At 47.4% G+C, this 16,316-nt stretch overlaps 1 protein-coding gene across 1 annotated transcript; it reads right to left on the reverse strand.

The window, feature by feature from the left end:
* Positions 1–2,204: 2,204 nt before the first annotated feature.
* On the reverse strand, positions 2,205–8,220 carry PENK (proenkephalin). Its single transcript, XM_061171829.1, has 3 exons — positions 8,030–8,220; positions 7,445–7,585; positions 2,205–5,020 (listed from the first exon to the last, which is right to left on the reverse strand). The coding sequence occupies exons 2-3, from the start codon at positions 7,580–7,582 to the stop codon at positions 4,370–4,372; spliced, it is 789 nt and encodes a 262-aa protein (XP_061027812.1). The 5' UTR covers positions 7,583–7,585; positions 8,030–8,220; the 3' UTR covers positions 2,205–4,369.
* Positions 8,221–16,316: the final 8,096 nt, after the last annotated feature.

Raw genomic sequence — 16,316 nt, forward strand, 5'->3', positions numbered from 1 at the left:
TCCTGTTTTTACGGCTACTATTTTTATGGTCCTATTTTTATTCTGTTCAAAGGTTTTGTGCATTCTGTTTGCTATGGCAGCCATCACTAGACCGTGTTACAGTTTGGAAAGATGATTGGGTCAATAATTGAATGCATGGATTAGTTGTTGGCAGATTATTTTGTGAGATTATTTGTGCACAAGGGAGTTTCCATGTGATATTTTCCAACCCTCAAATGCTTCCACTTTTTTTTGTGCTTCACTGTACAAAGGATACCTCCATCAGGAGACATTTAGACTTGTTTCCTACTTGGAGTAACATCATGTAGAACACAATTATGTGATTTCTAGAGTTTTGAGAAAGTTAAATTCCAAAGCTTTTTCAAGAGACTTGTAATTTGAGGCATTATGTTTACAGATTAATATACACAATGATGAAAAGCTTCAACTTCTTAATTACATAATTCAATATATACACAGAAATAGATTATTTAATAAAATATGTAAGGTTACCTATAAATCAATAAGAAAAAGACAACCAACCAAAGAGATAAATGGGCAAATAAATAAACAAGAAATTTATAGAAGCATGTTCAGCCAACAGAAATGAAGCTCAGACTCACCAGCCACAGACAACACAAATTAACACAAGATGCTATTTTACCCATCACATGGCAAAATTAAGTGACTGAAATTATTTAACACTGGTGAGAGTGTGCGCACACATAAAGGATGCCTATACCTTGTAGATGGGAGTATAAACTGGTATGGCATTTTTGAAAGCTATGTGGCAATAACCATAAAATATTAAATATCCATATTCTTTGATCCACTAATTCCACTTTTAAGAGTTAATCTTATGGAATAGTTGCAATACACATTCCTCTTGGGAAAGGCGGTCTCAAGAGAAATCTTTAGACTCCCCACTCAGCCACAAGGATGGACCTTGAGCCTGGAGTGCTTCCTTACCAAGAGATAAAAAGCTACACAGCCTGGGACAGGCATACCACCTTATGTGGGAATTTCTTTCCTTGCTTCAGGCTCAGTGAGGGCTCTTTTGTCTCTGCTTATAGCATGTGCATGATATGACACCTGGCCAACCACTGCTGTATCTGTCCTCTGCAGGGAAGGGACAGGGTTTCTTCTCCTGTGGCTTGAGATGGGTTCCCATAGGTGAATTTCCTGCACTGGCTGCAGGGAGAGACCTGTTGATAATGGGGGACTGACCAATGCCCACTATTGAAGGTGATCATGCCCTGTCTCTTCTCCAAGTAAAGCGTTGTTCCATCCAGTACTTGACTGTAGACTCTGATACCAAGATGTAAAGGGCAGAAGTGTTTAGAGTCTTCCCCTGGGTTGGCAAGGTACAACGCTTGACAATTACTACTACACGCACACACATATATACACTCTTTTTATACAGTATAGGACACATCAACTTGAAGTCCTCGTCCTGGGCTAGTCCTAACCCTTCTACTGTTATGGGGCCCAGAGCACCTGTGCTGAACACACGCTGAGCGCCACAGCCAGGGCACAGTTATCGACGTTTAAAAGAACATCCCAGGGGCCTCTTAGGCAAATGCCCCTCAGCATTTAAATAGGAAAGTCTTGAAAATAAAAGCCTTTAAGAGATAAAGCTGATGATGGTATTTCAGACTGAAGGCTGGACAGCCTGGGGGATATCTGGGGACACAGGGAGACCTACCCAGCACCCCTCGAGCCACAGGAGTCACGTTTTGCGCACAGCCGCCCTTGCTGTGCACAAAATGTGACCTTACTGTTAAGGTCAGTCTGGGTGAGTTCCTTGCTTCGTTTGATGTTCTGAGCAGGGGCTGACAGCCCCACGTGCACCTAAGGGGAACGAACCATCGTGTCCCATGGTCTTTCCCTTCTCTCCTCCCTTCCTCTGTTTCCCCGTCCCTCTCCTCTGTTCCTTCCCTCCCTGAACATTTGTGGTGCATCCACCAGGCCCTCAATTCACCAGCAGGTGTGAGGGGTGAGGAAATACAAGAGCAGTTGACAGCGTCCCCCCCCCCCGCCCCCGGGGGCATCACTGGGCCCTCAGAAGAGGTCCCAGATGGTGAAGTAGAGGGCCAGACATTTGTCTGTCAACCACTCTGAGCATCTGAGCTCGGTCTGCACAGCTACCCCAAGTAGAAATGAAAAGGCTCCTCGGGAAGAACCATGCTTGATTTGAAAAAGAGTGTATATTCATTTGATTGTATTTTCTCATACATATTGGGTGAGATATATATGTACACATATTGTTTTACTGTAACATAATAATTGGATTATTGTCTTAAAGGGAAGGAACCAGTCATTCTACTCTTACTGTCTCTGGGGTGCAGGCTGGATTTCTGTTTCTCAGATTTGGGCATCCTTAGTTTTAAGGGAGAGAACTTTTTTTTTTTAACATCTTTATTGGAGTATAATTGCTTTACAATGGTGTGTTAGTTTCTGCTTTATAACAAAGTGAATCAGCTATACATAGACATATATCCCCATATCTCCTCCTTCTTGTGTCTCCAAGGGAGAGAATTAAGTGACTTTTTTTCTCTCAAAGGACTAGCCCCTTGTCTGTCAAATCTGACCTGCAGATGGGTTTTGTTTGGGCCACACTGGTTTAAATGGAATCAATAGGCCGAAATTAAGAACTTGAGATATTATCATGAAAATTGAGGTTTCAGGTTTCTTTGGAAAAGTACTGGGCTGGCGTTTCCAAGGGAAAGAGTTGGCTCAGGTTGAATGGAAACCTAAGATCTCTGATGTGTTTCAGCCCCATCATTTCTTACTGCTCCGGACACGGATTTCCACAGGCCTGCTGCTGTTTATCAGCTCCTTTCCAACCTGCTTCAAACGCTTACATTATCTGCATCTCTAGTTCAAAAGGAGGAGGGCTCTGGCCTGGAAGTTAGTTTGTCAAAGATCACGGAGATGAGATAGATGCTGGTGGGGATCAGTGAGTGGCAGGGGCCTGTGAGCCCTTGCACTGATCGGGGGGACAGCACATGGCCGTGGGGAGGTCCCGGGAACCCAGCAGGGCTGGACTCAGGGGCGGTGGGCGGCCCCATCGGGATGCAGCCCATGGTCTTGCACAGACCTGGGTTGCAGAGCAGAGGCTCTTCCTCTGTCTCCCTCAGTTGCTGAACTCTGATTTGGGGGGAAGAACGCAAAGGAGAGGATGAGTGAGGGTCCTGGGAAAATGACTCAGTGGATGGGAATTTAGCTGCAGGTGGTTTCAATTAGAAAAACAAAGACATGTTACATTTTTTGTACCTGACTATTGTCCCAAATGGTTTAATTAATGTGAAGGAGTCATAAACTCCTTGTGTGATGAGAATTTGCCTTCCAAAATATTCATAATACCTTGCCCAGTGATCTGGTCGCCAAATCCCTCCATTCATGCATCTGTCCATTCATCAGATACTGGAGGACCCACCGCGGCTGTGGTGTAGGGCTGGAAAACAGTGAGCGAGATAGAGACCCACGTCCTTCCGATTCTTGGTCGTGGCCTGGATGAGAGACAGGGAACTGGAGTGGAAAGGACATTGCTTGGGAGCAAGAGGTTTGGGGTCTTAATTCCATTTCTATCCTTCAACTGCGGGGCAATCTTGGGCCAATGAATTGACCTTTCTGGGCTCCACTTTCTGTATTTGTAAAATGGGGCTAAATTATCTTTAATTTTTTTTTAAGTTAACATCTAAAATATTTTGCTGAAGAAAAGAGACATACATATTTGGATGTAAATGCAGAGTTCCTTATACAGGAGGGTACACTTTGTATCTTTATGAGGCTTTGGTTTTTCCTCATGTATCTGAATTCCAGAAACGAGAGTGGAAATACATTTTGCTTTGCTACTGTGTGTTTGCTCATCTAAGGTGTCATATACAAGGAATTAAATGAAAAATGTTTTTGCAGCCTCAGCAGCTGGAAGAGGAGTAGGCCAGTGATACTTCTGTTGAAAGCGGATGGTTTCACTGTCTGTGAGTTTAGGATATGCGGTGGAAACCTAAGGGCGAATGAGAGCTCTGGAGGGGAAGAAACTTGCAAGAATGTTGTGCAGTTGGGGTGACGGGTTTATTATATCTACACACAAGTATGCATTTATTGGCGTCTTGTCAAAAATAAAGGACAAGGTAATACCAAAAACTATTTGAGCATGTAAACAAGACAGCTGCAAGAGACCAATACTTGAAGGCTTAAGGATTCTCAAAAGAACACAGGACATGGAATGACAGCTTTCAGGTTGTACAGTTAAGTTAGCCAGACAATCAAGTCAACTATATAATGCAAGCAACACAGGACAATACAACACGACCGGCGAAGCAGTGTCTCACTGGGGGGTGGAGGAAGGCTTGCTGGGGCCTGGGCTCACTGATGGGAAAGGGGATTAAAATCTCATAAATCCTCCATATCTTTTCTCCATTTCGGGAACTTCCTTTGAGTAACTTTCACCTTCTTCGTCGGAGGGCAGGGAATCTGCAAAGCGCTTGAGGAAGCCGCCGTACCTTTTCTGGTAGCCCATCCACCACTCGGGGCGACCCACTCTTCTCATGAAGCCGCCGTACCGCTTCTGCAGCTCCTTGGCTTCGTCTTCCAGCTGGGGGCTTCTCTTTAAGCCTCGCATGAAGCCCCCGTATCTCTTGCTCACGTCTGCGTCATCCCTGCCCTCCTGGTGGGGAGCCCCTTCTCGCTGGTCCCCCGCTCCCACCAGCTCCTTCAGCAGGTCGGAGGGATTGCCTATGGCGTCGTCTTCCTCCGCATCCTTCTTCATGAAGCCCCCGTATCTCTTGCCAAGGATTTCCCCTCCATTTGCCTCTTCCTCCGGCTCCAGGGGATACAGCTCATCCATCTTCTTCATAAAGCCTCCGTACCTCTTCATGAAGCCCCCGTACTTCTTAGCGAGCAAGCGGTCCCCCTGTTTGCCGAGGGCGCTGCTGCCGTCTGGAGGGAGCTCCAGCCTGGACAGCTGCAGAAGCTCCTTGCAGGTTTCCCAGGTCTTGAGAGAAGGCAGCTTCCCTTCACATTCCAGTGTGCAAGCCTGGGAAAAGAATTCGATTTAGTGATAAAAAGAGGCTTTTCTGATTTCATTCACCAAACACATTTTTTTTTTTTTAGACCACTCTATGCTTGCTTTGATGTGGAAACTCCCACATAATGATCTCATTTTCCTTATTACAACTTTTTGCCGTACTGAACAGGCAAATCGAAGGAAATTCAAAAGGGGAGATTCTGGAGAATTAATGGAATCAAATTAGAATTTTTCTTTGCATTTTAACAGATTGTATATGCTGTGCCATTGCAATATTGTAAAGATATTTTCCCACCCAATTTTAACCTATATATGTTATTTCTTAGCAATTCAGGGGTTTTTATGGCCCCCCGAAGTCTACTTATAGAACCCAGTTACCAACCCATGATTTAGACATAAAAACCAGGCATTTTCTGGAGATTTAAAAATATATTGGTATATTACTTAATATGAAATACACAAATATTATTTTCACAATGAAAGGAAGCATTTTATTAGTGCAACAAAATTCTTTAGGGTATATATTTAAGCAGCTCTTAATGATTATTTAAGCTTTGTGTCTAAGAAAATTAAATATATGCATATATAAAAATCTAAATATCTAATTTAAATGGTTGTTTTATTCTTGACATCTGATTAAGAAATCAAAACATCATTAAAAATTTAAGATGTTCAGGTGTCAAGAATATTTCCATCCTAAAATGAAATTTAAATAATCTATTGGCCAAAAATTAATGTTGAATATTTGTATACTGTTACCAAAAGGCTTTTTAAAAGGGATTCCTTCAAAAACAGATAATGGCAAATAATCGGAATAGCACAGTCACAGAATGGAAGTGGTGTTAATTTATATTTATATGCTCCTGTAGCCATTTATGCATTTTTGTATTATTTACCCTCTGTGTTAGAGGGTAAATTCAATTTGGACATCAATCATGGCATGCCTGCTTATCTTTGTATCCACCACAGAATGAAGCACAAGTGTCTTTCACATGGAAGAAACTCAATAACTCAATAAATATGTGTTACACATTGATTTCACTACATAGTTCTGGCTAAGCAACCTAATTTCTCATGTGTCTTTTTCATCCAAGCGAAAATTCCAGAGCTGCTGTAATTCTAACAATATAGTCATCCACAAGCCTTTTGTCGCAGAGAAAATAACAATCCTAAATGTAAGCGCCAATAGAAAACTTACCAGTTAAACAAAAAACAAATCGGAAAGAAAAAAGATGGACGAAGGGGATTGTTACCCCTACTTAAGATGCAGCATTTTTCTCAGAGTTTAAATATAAAGCCCTACTACTTGTCTTGTCAAATGAAGTGGATCAGGTAATCCAAATGGAACGAAGGAACATTTAACCTGAAATATACACCTTGGGTTTTATGGAATCCTTTCCTTAATTTTTGTCCCTGTTTTATGCATCTACATGATTAAATTGCTTCAAAAGCTCTAGTGAGGAGCTGAACTCTTTGGATTAATACATTATTCTCTGCCCAACTTAAGTTATCACATAAGTTCAACAAATTGAGGAGAGAGTGCAAAGGAATTATTGGGAGAACTAGTTAAAATGAAGCTTCCTGAGTCCCAGCTTCAGAGACTCTGACTCAGTAGAACAACAGGAGTGATTCAAGAGCACACAGACCATGATTAGAAAGACAGTTCTACTGACCTTAGATCCCCCCCCCAAGCCCCTGCGTAATTTATCTTTGCATTGTGGCCACCTCTTTGGACTCCGCCACCTCTCTTGTGCCCTCTTCATAGCCAAAGTAAACTGCTGTCTTAGTGGGTGTTACACAAGTACGTTCTAGACAGGACAGAAGTGGAATTCCAGCATCACTTGCTGTCTGTAAAACGGCGGCTGACCTCTTCTCTCCAGTCTGCTGTGCTCTCCCTTCCTCCCCTCCCTCTATCCCTTCCCCATCCCATTGCTCTCTCTCCTACCCACAAGTGAGGGGCAGGGTCTGAGAGACCTGAGCTTGAAAGGGCTAGAGAAATGACATTCGAATAAAGGCAGCGGAATATCACTAATAAAAAAGTCAATATCGCTTGCGGGAAGGATGGGAAGATGACTGCGTGCGGAAGGGGCCCTGGGTGGGCTACGTGAGGAGGCGGGGTAACTGAGCATCTTCCTGGCCGCAGGTGAGGCGACAGCCCAGTGCTCTCCGAGGTGCTGAAGACAGTACAGCTCGGGGCTCCCGCCTCCCCGGGGTGAAAACAAACTTGGTTTGCGCGGAGACACCGCCGCCCTTTCCGGTCCCTAGATAGCCGCGGGTCCCGAGAGCTATTTGGTCAGCGTTCGGGGAACAGTCGGGACGCCTGGGTCCCCAGGGGTCCGCGCCGACTGTGACCCCGAGACGCGCCGCGCGGCGGACCCGGGCTGTCCGCGCAGCGTCGCGGTTACCACCTCCCGCGCCGCGCGCAACACTCACCAGTGGGTTGAGATCGGTCGGACGCGCCAGGCGGTAGATGCACGTCGCGCAGTCCTGGCTGCATTCCGCCCGCACGGTCGCCAGGAGCCCGGGGCCGAGTGCCAGCAGCCAAGTGCAGAGTCTCAGGAACCGCGCCATGGTCTGCGGGGAGAGGGCACACGAACTCCGAGCCCGCCCGGGGCGCAGAGCGGGTCCCCAGCAGGGACTCCTCGCGGGGCAGCTGCAACGGGGCGTTCGTCGAACCACAGCCCGCCGGGACACTCTTTCCCGGTCCCCTCGCCCCCCTGGGGGACCGCTCCGATCGCCTCGCGGTTCCCGAGTTGTCACTGTCACCCGGACCCCGGGGCGGCCCCTGGCACTCGCTCCCTTTCCTGGCGGCCGCTGCCCGGGGCAGGATTCTGGAGGGGACTACGGAGACCCAATGCGGGAGCGCGCCAGCCCGGGGAGGCGCGATATTGACCCGGGTCACATACAAGGAGCGGAAGAAAGTTGGGGAACCCCATGCAACGCAACGCGGAATAAAACGCAGCTGGCCGACGGCCCCAAACCCACGCAGCAAGGCGAGCTTGGGCTAAGTTCACTCACGTTGCCGCTGTTCCGGGCGCACAGGCTGGTCGGAGAAAGCCGGGGCGGGCGACTCCAGGAGGGAGAGGAGAGCAAGGCAGGCGGGCGGGCGGCGCGGGGCTCACCGTCACGGTCCTCGGCGTCGCCGCGGCCGCAGCGCAGGGTTGGGGGCCCGCCTCGCCAGCCTCCCTCGCCTTCCGGGCTGCGGCGGCCGGAGCCACTTTATAATTCGCCCCGGAGCGCAGGAGGCGGGCGCGCCCCAATCGCCGGCGGGCTGCCGCTGACGCAGGCCCTACGCCGGCCGTGTGCCGCCCCCGCCGGAAGGGGGGTCCGGACCGCGGCGGGGGGATGCGCGTGGCGGCCCACCCCTCGGCCGGGTGACACACCGAGGCAGTTAGGAAAGTTGGGGAGAGAGTGGGATGAGATCAAGGGCCCCCGCGCAAAGTCACTGCCATCGCCCTCCCCGGGGTGCGGGCTCCGGTCGAGGTCCCAGGCTGGAGGGGGAGTTAGCGGGGCAGACGGAATGTGCTGGAGACCCTCCGAGTGTGTGCTGGGGTACCCTTCCCCCGCCTCCTCCTGGAGCGGCCCCGCGGCCCGGTGGGCGCCGGGCACAGCCGTCCGGAATGTGGTCACTTGTCCACCGGTCTGTCCCCGCCCTAGACTCCCTTGCTGACAGCGTCAGGCGCGTAGTAAGCGCCCAGTTAACGGTTAAAGGAATGACTGATTGAAACTTTCCGGGGGTCTTAAAATCTCTGGACAGAGCTTTCCCCTTTCTCGTTAGTGAGACCCCTTGCCAAGCGCGCACGCGGTAAAGCCCACGCTTCGGGAACGATGTTCCCACCCACCAGGGTGTCCTGGGGGATTTCCACGAGTGAGACGGGGTGCGGGGCCGGGGCGATGTCCGCATCAGGGCTGGTGGCGAAGGAGCGAGGTGGGAGGGACGCGGTACCCAGGGCGTCTGGGGCTTGGGGCGCGGCCGGACAGAGCGCCGACGGCGGAGGCTGGGGCCGCCGATTGAGACCCGCTCGCCATCCTCGCTCTGCGGAAGATTGCCAAGAAGCAAGCCATTTACCTTGCCTGAGGCCTCAGTTTCCCCATGTGGAAAATAGGGACAGAGGTAATGAGGGACAATAGGGCCGGAGGCTACGCATAGGGTTCCGGAGAGGCGCAAATGAAATAATGGACCAAAGCACTTAGCCTTGTGCCTGGCGCATAGCAAGCCTTAAAAACGTGTTTCTAACCCTGCCATCCATCTGCCTTTAGGTTTGCCTATCATTTACTTATCCTACGTTTATTGTTTATTGATCGATCCATCCATCTATGTATCTGTCAGTCCTGGTCTTAGAGGGAAATCACAGAGTCCCACAGCTCGTACGCAGAGAAAGAAACCCAGTGCTTTCCCAGTCAAAGCGCCTTCTGACAAGGATGCGCCAGCGCTTGGACCTTCGCGAGGACCAGCCGCCGCAGGGCTCTTCCGAGCTCGGGCCGCGCTGCTTCTCCCACTCTGGTCACTAGAGGGCAGCGCTCTCCTGCGTAGGTCTGGGCTCCGGGGAGGGGTCTTAGGGTGCCAGCCGCGGACACGCACCCGGGAGGCCGCGGAGCAGCTCCCGCGCCCCTGCCTGCCTCCCGGGCAAGGCAGCCCTGCACCGGGCCGGGAAGCGGAGCGCGGGGCTGCGGCGGCAGAAAGCTCCACACAGCTCGCAGGAGCCAGCATTGACATCTTGCCGGAAAAGCAGAACGTTTCCCCGTCGACGTTTTAGGCTTTTCACAGGGACGAGGGTGGAGAGCTGGTGATGCTGTCTCCAGCTACCTACCCTTCCCCCAGCAGGAGCGAGGTTTCCCCCTGCTCCCCGGGGTCTGGAAAGGCAGCGACTACGCTGCAGTGCTCAGTGCGAAAGCCGTGCACGAACAACCGGGCCTAAAAGGAGAGAAGACTTGCTATACCTGAGCACTGGCCTCCTGGGGATCACCCAGGTACGAACTTTAAACACGTAACCGGGGCCAAAGGCTGAGACCCCCGTGTGAGTGACCGCACCACGTGCTGCTTCCCTGGGTACACCGTGCTGGACGCCGAAAGACCCCTTAGAATCTTGGAAAAGTAGAAGCTGAAGACTGAAAGGGGACTTGGGGATAAGTTATTCCAACCTTTATTCTAGAGACGGGAAAAACGAGGATCCGAGCATACAAGTGACATCCAAGTGACCGGTCCAGACAGAGCGAGGCAGAAGCAGGTCCCATCACACCTCTCTAGGGAAAGCTCCCCTGCCCCCGCCCTCAGGCCTGCTTTTTGTTTCTGTTGGAACAATCACTGTCTGCTCTGAGTTAGTGTCTCTTGGTGAACCTGCATCATTCTCTGAGGCTTTTAAATTAATTATTTATCTATTTTTGGCTGCATTGGGTCTTCGTTGCGGTGCGCGGGCTTCTCATTGCGCTGGCTTCTCTTGTTGCAGAACACGGGCTCTAGGAACACGGGCTTCAGTAGTTGTGGCACGTGGGCTCAGTAGTTGTGGCTCGCGGGCTCTAGAACGCAGGCTCAGTAGTTGTGGTGCACGGGCTTTGTTGCTCCGCGGCATGTGGGATCTTCCCGGACCAGGGCTCGAACTCGTGTCCCCTGCATCGGCAGGCGGATTCTTAACCACTGCGCCACCAGGGAAGCCCTCTGAGGCGTTTTAAATGTCAAGGGAGAGAGAAAAGGAAAGAGAAGGCTGTCCCCTAGGAGTAGGGTGGGGATACTGAGTGCTCCAGCACCCGCCTAGATGCTTGTGATGTAGATGGTACCGAGTGAATGTGTGTTGACAGACTGGAGGGATGAGGTGGGGAGCGGTGGGTCTGGTTTGCGTGCCCCAAACAGCGAGGATCTCTTCCTACCACCCTCCCCCATCTACCCTGGCGCTACAAGACATACATTTCTGTGTGCATTTCTTTATATTTGAACAGTGGTAGTGAGTTTCAAGGGATTCATTTTTCACGATCCTTTAAATACTTATCAAGCACTGATAGATTTTGCCTTATCTTCTGGGAAAAAGCTTCTTTAGAAATCAGACTCAAAAAAGAGAAGGGAACCTGCTCTTAAAGCATTTAATCCACAGAATTCTGATTCCCAGGTTATGATCAAGACCTCACCTTCTTCTGATCCTAAGGTCCCAAACATTAGACAAAAGAGATTCGTTCTAGAGACCAAGAAATGTGGCTTTTAAAGCCCCGATGATGAGTGGTGTTTTACTCAGTTCTTATGTATTTTGGGAGCCTGTAGGAGGGATTTTAACAAGTCCTTTCAGGGTCCTTTTCCATCATTTCCGGGATGTCTTTCAGGTTCCTCTCCTCCCCTCCACTTCCCGCCGCCCAAACACACATTCTTTGTTATAGAAACTGGTTTTTCTGCCCCTCTCTCTGTAAAATAGCAGCAGTGGGAAGAAGGCAGTTCCGCACTCTGGGGATTGTGTAATGTTTCAGCATAAAAGCACCATGTTCTCACATTTCAGATGTTTGGAGTCACACCAGAAGCAGGGCAAACTTGCCCATTTTCAGTTACACTGTAAAGTGTGGGCTTTGCAAGATAGGATTCTGTGAGCTGGGCATGTTACCGTGAAGGACCACTGTTGAGGCATCTTCTTCAGACTGGCACAGATAGAGCACCGTGGCAGAGAGGGTATAAGCGGAGTTGGTGGGAAGATGATTTGTGCTGTAATAAATCCCCATTCTAAGGAGGGTGAATGCTGGCACATCCTCACCCTCAGACAGCCAGGGAGCAAAATAAACCCCTTGGAAGAAAAAGGAACCTGGTACAAAGTTGCCTGAAACTGAGTGTAAATAATAGAAAATGTGTCAATGTGTCAGAGAGAGAAAGAGAGTGAGGAAACAATAACAAACCAGCTGGGAAGGGAAACTAAAGGAAGCCTATGGAACACACTGTTTGCATCCTGTAAACTTAGAAAGACTTGAAAGAGAGCTCCTAAACTTGGCCTTCAACTCTCAGACAGGGAAACATACATTTTAGTATTAAGTATAGGTAATTAGACCGTGAATAAAGCAAGTCACATTATGACTCATTAGATTCGAGGAAGAGATAGCTGGGGATGCAACCAGACTCTTGAACAGCTTGACTTTTGAAGTGACTTATGGAATTGCTTTGAAGGAATTTAATAGCCACCCCAGAGAACCAGGCATGTTAAAAAATTGTATCGCCTCATTGGACCTAAACCTTAGTTAATAACTTGACTTTGATTTGTTTTTGGTGGTTTCCAAAATCAAATTCAAGACCCCACCTGCAGGACCTGAAGAGAAGGCGATCAAAAGTATTAACCGAATGAGTGGAAACATCCACCAAGAAAACGATTTCCGAAACAGAGGCAATGCTAGAAGAGAAATTCATAACAGGTTTTCAGTAACAATAAATCACTGTTGTAAATGCAGTGGCTCCAGGTCACCAGCTTCTGGAGGGAACTCCTTTGCATACAACCCACAGCACAAGCTTTACACATGATAGATACTCAGTAAAGTCGTTTTTGAAAACCGTGTTCCTCTTGTAGCTACATCTTCCATAGCTCACATGCTAATGGGATGGACCCCCAAAGTCAAACTGTTGCCATAAAATTATATAGAGGAAGAGCTAAACCCCGCATATACTCACTTCTAACTCTATCATTACTCTCTTGGTATCTATTTTGTTGTACATAGACATTACAGCTTAGACAAAAATATTATTTTGATGAATCTTGTGAAAATCAGTCTAGAGAAAGTGATCTTGTGTGGCACGAAATAGAATCAGAGGAGAAGAGTAAGGTCAAAATATATGCCTTTTTTCTACTCTGAAGCTGTTATCTGATTATACATTTAGTGGAAGAGCAACGTCAAGAGATATCTCAGCAGATAGCCTAGAAACTAACAAGTCGCATGATTTCATGCAGGAAAACAATTATTTTGCTCTTAAGAGTTTAGGATCAGAAAATACTAAGTTTAATTTCTGTTTTGCTGTCAGTTGAGCGTGCAAACTTGGGAAAGTCAATCTCCAAACGTCATTTTTCTCGTCTCTGTACAATGGGGAAAATAAAGCCAACCACACTAGTTTGTTGCATGGATTAAACGAAAAACTAATATGTATATACATATATACTGTGTAGGAATTCAATTTATATTAATGACCCTTTTTTGTTGTGCTGTGTTAAACTTAAATTTCTGAGGCAGAATGGTTTTTTTCTCAGTGTCTGGATTGTCATGTTCTTGGCCTTTTATTTTTGAAGCTATGATTTGGCTTCCTTAGTGGAGTGTTCAGATAATGAAAACAAGTGACTATTTTGATAATGATCGAAGGAAATAGGCTATTTATCTACCTGGATCCAGCGCTCCAAATTAAAAATCACATCGATAGAGCAATTTATAATAACTGCGGGTAGCAAGCTGCTTCATAAAACTGTAGTAAGATATTGCTAGAAAAGAGGACTTGGGCATGGCACGCACAATCTGATCAATTGTTATTTTATTTGGGATAGATTATGTCGCATTAATCTTCAACACTTCTATGCGTGGCAGAGCCAATTAGGGGAGATAAGATGTAGAAGTGTTTGGATCAGAAAATCAGAAAATGTTTGGGGTACTCAGAGGCTCCCCAGGAGGGCAGGGTTCCTGGAACAAGTGGAGAAGACTGGAGAGAGAGTCCAGGGACAAGGCAGAGAGGCAGGAAGGAGCCTGTCGAAGGAGACAGCTGTCAGAGTGCAAGGTGTGTGAATGGGGAATTGATCTGCCATGGGAGCCTCCAGCGGAGTGGGCTGGGGGGCCGTGAGAGTGACACAGGAAGGAAGGAATTTGCTTAAGCACTCTTGGAGGGGACTGCAGGGGAGCAGCTGGTCACTCAGGGATGCATGATGGACAGAGCATTGGCTCCCGTGAGCCCACCATTTTCTCTGCAATGCCCACTCCCACAGTGAGTTCTCTAAGGAGCCTGATGCCCCCAAGGAGATTTGCTCAGAGATGGGGCGGGGGGGGGGGAAGAAATGCTTTTGTCCCTCATGTATAATACGTTTGTGTTTTTAACTTCATATCCCCCAGAGAAGATGTGGGAATAAGACAGAATGTGAGCCTTTGGGATCATCTCTTATCATTTGCCCAGTCCGTCATCCTTCGCTAGAGGACCACACACACTTTATTTTTTATTTTATTTTATTTTATTTTTTTATATATTTATTTATTTATTTATTTTATGGCTGTGTTGGGTCTTCGTTTCTGTGCGAGGGCTTTCTCTAGTTGCGGCAAGCGGGGGCCACTCTTCATGGCGGTGCACGGGCCTCTCATTATCGCGGCCTCTCTTGTTGCGGAGCACAGGCTCCAGACGCGCAGGCTCAGTAGTTGTGGCTCACGGGCCTAGTTGCTCCGCGGCATGTGGGATCTTCCCAGACCAGGGCTCGAACCCGTGTCCCCTGCATTGGCAGGCAGATTCTCAACCACTGCGCCACCAGGGAAGCCCCACACTTTATTAATTAATGGACATTCTCCAGGCAAGTCCTCCTTCAGCTTCTTGCCATATGTCCTCCAAACGTATTTGCTCCTTCCACTTAGATTGTCTCTGATGTGGCATGTGGCATACTCCCTAACCCTCAGGAAGCTCATGTCATTGACCACGTATTCCTCTCTTGTACGGTTAATTTTAGTTGTTACTTCTTAGTCCTTATACACTCTCATAAGAATAAAAACTTTCTTATTTTCTCTTGTTTTTAAAAAAGGGCACTGTCTTAAACCTGTAATCGTTCTCCTCCGTGCTCGATTTCTATCTAACTCCATCTTGGCGGTGAAAACTGTTGAAAAATGGTCTGATTCCTTTGTTGGCCCTTCCTCATCTCCTCTATGAATTTCTTATTCTGCTGCCATTTTACTTTTGCTCTTACCACTCCGGTGAAATCATACCTGTTAAGGTCAGTAGGAACTTTTAGATGAAAGCCCAAGAAACTCTTTTTAGACCTTATATTACTTGTCATATCTGCAGTATTGGACACTTGTATCTGCAGTATTGGACGCTTGTCGTATCTGCAGTATTGGACACTTGTATCTGCAGTATTGGACGCTTGTCGTATCTGCAGTATTGGACACGTCGTATCTGCAGTATTGGATGCTTGTATCTGCAGTATTGGACGCTTGTCGTATCTGCAGTATTGGACACTTGTATCTGCAGTATTGGACGCTTGTCGTATCTGCAGTATTGGACACGTCGTATCTGCAGTATTGGATGCTTGTATCTGCAGTATTGGACGCTTGTCGTATCTGCAGTATTGGACGCTTGTCGTATCTGCAGTATTGGACACTTGTATCTGCAGTATTGGACACTTTTCATGTCTGCAGTATTGGACACTTGTATCTGCAGTATTGGACGCTTGTCGTATCTGCAGTATTGGACGCTTGTCGTATCTGCAGTATGGGACACTTGTATCTGCAGTATTGGATGCTTGTCGTGTCTGCAGTATTGCACACTTGTATATGCAGTATTGGACACTTTTCGTATTTGCAGTATTGGATACTTGTATCTGCAGTATTGGACACGTCGTATCTGCAGTATTGGACACTTGTATCTGCAGTATTGGACACTTGTCGTATCTGCAGTATTGGACACTTGTATCTGCAGTATTGGACGCTTGTCGTATCTGCAGTATTGCACACTTGTATATGCAGTATTGGACACTTTTCGTATCTGCAGTATTGGACACGTCGTATCTGCAGTATTGGACACTTGTATCTGCAGTATTGGACACTTGTCGTATCTGCAGTATTGGACACGTTGTATCTGCAGTATTGGATACTGTTGTCCATTCCTTCTTTCTAGGAATTCTCCCTAAAACTTTTCCTCTTCCTTTTTTGGCTGTGCCTTCTTACTCTATCTCCTGGACTTTTCTTTCTCCTTCTGTCCTTTAAATGGTGATGTTCCCTATGGTTTTGTCCTGTGCCTCATCTCAAGTTACATGTTCTTCTTGGGAACTCTTACCCACTCCAGGACTTTACCTCTCATCTATGCATCAATTATTTCTGTCTCCAGTTCTGGCTCCTCCTCTGTCTACATGAGGTTATCTCAATGTGTATGTGCTCCGGGCACCTCAAACTTATCATGTGTTCAACTGCTTAAATGATCTCTTCTTTAAATCTGCTCTTGCTGTGTATTCACTCTCAGTGGATGGCAGACAGAGGAAATCATTCTTTTTTATTTTAAATTTAGCCATTCTAATGGGTGTGTAGTGACATCTCCTAACTTTAATTTGTATTTCTCTGATGACTATTTTTTAAAAGAAATTTACTGGAGTATAGTTGATTTACAATGTTTTCTCTCATG

Source organism: Eubalaena glacialis, chromosome 17 (genome assembly GCF_028564815.1).
Source record: "Eubalaena glacialis isolate mEubGla1 chromosome 17, mEubGla1.1.hap2.+ XY, whole genome shotgun sequence".
NCBI classification, from domain to species: domain Eukaryota; kingdom Metazoa; phylum Chordata; class Mammalia; order Artiodactyla; family Balaenidae; genus Eubalaena; species Eubalaena glacialis.

Coding starts and splice junctions, on each gene's coding strand:
- PENK (XM_061171829.1), bottom strand. CDS start 7,582: ATGGCGCGGTTCCTGAGACTCTGCACTTGGCTGCTGGCACTCGGCCCC. Junction 5,021..7,444: donor CGACCGATCTCAACCCACTG/GTGAGTGTTGCG, acceptor TTCTTTTCCCAG/GCTTGCACACTGGAATGTGA.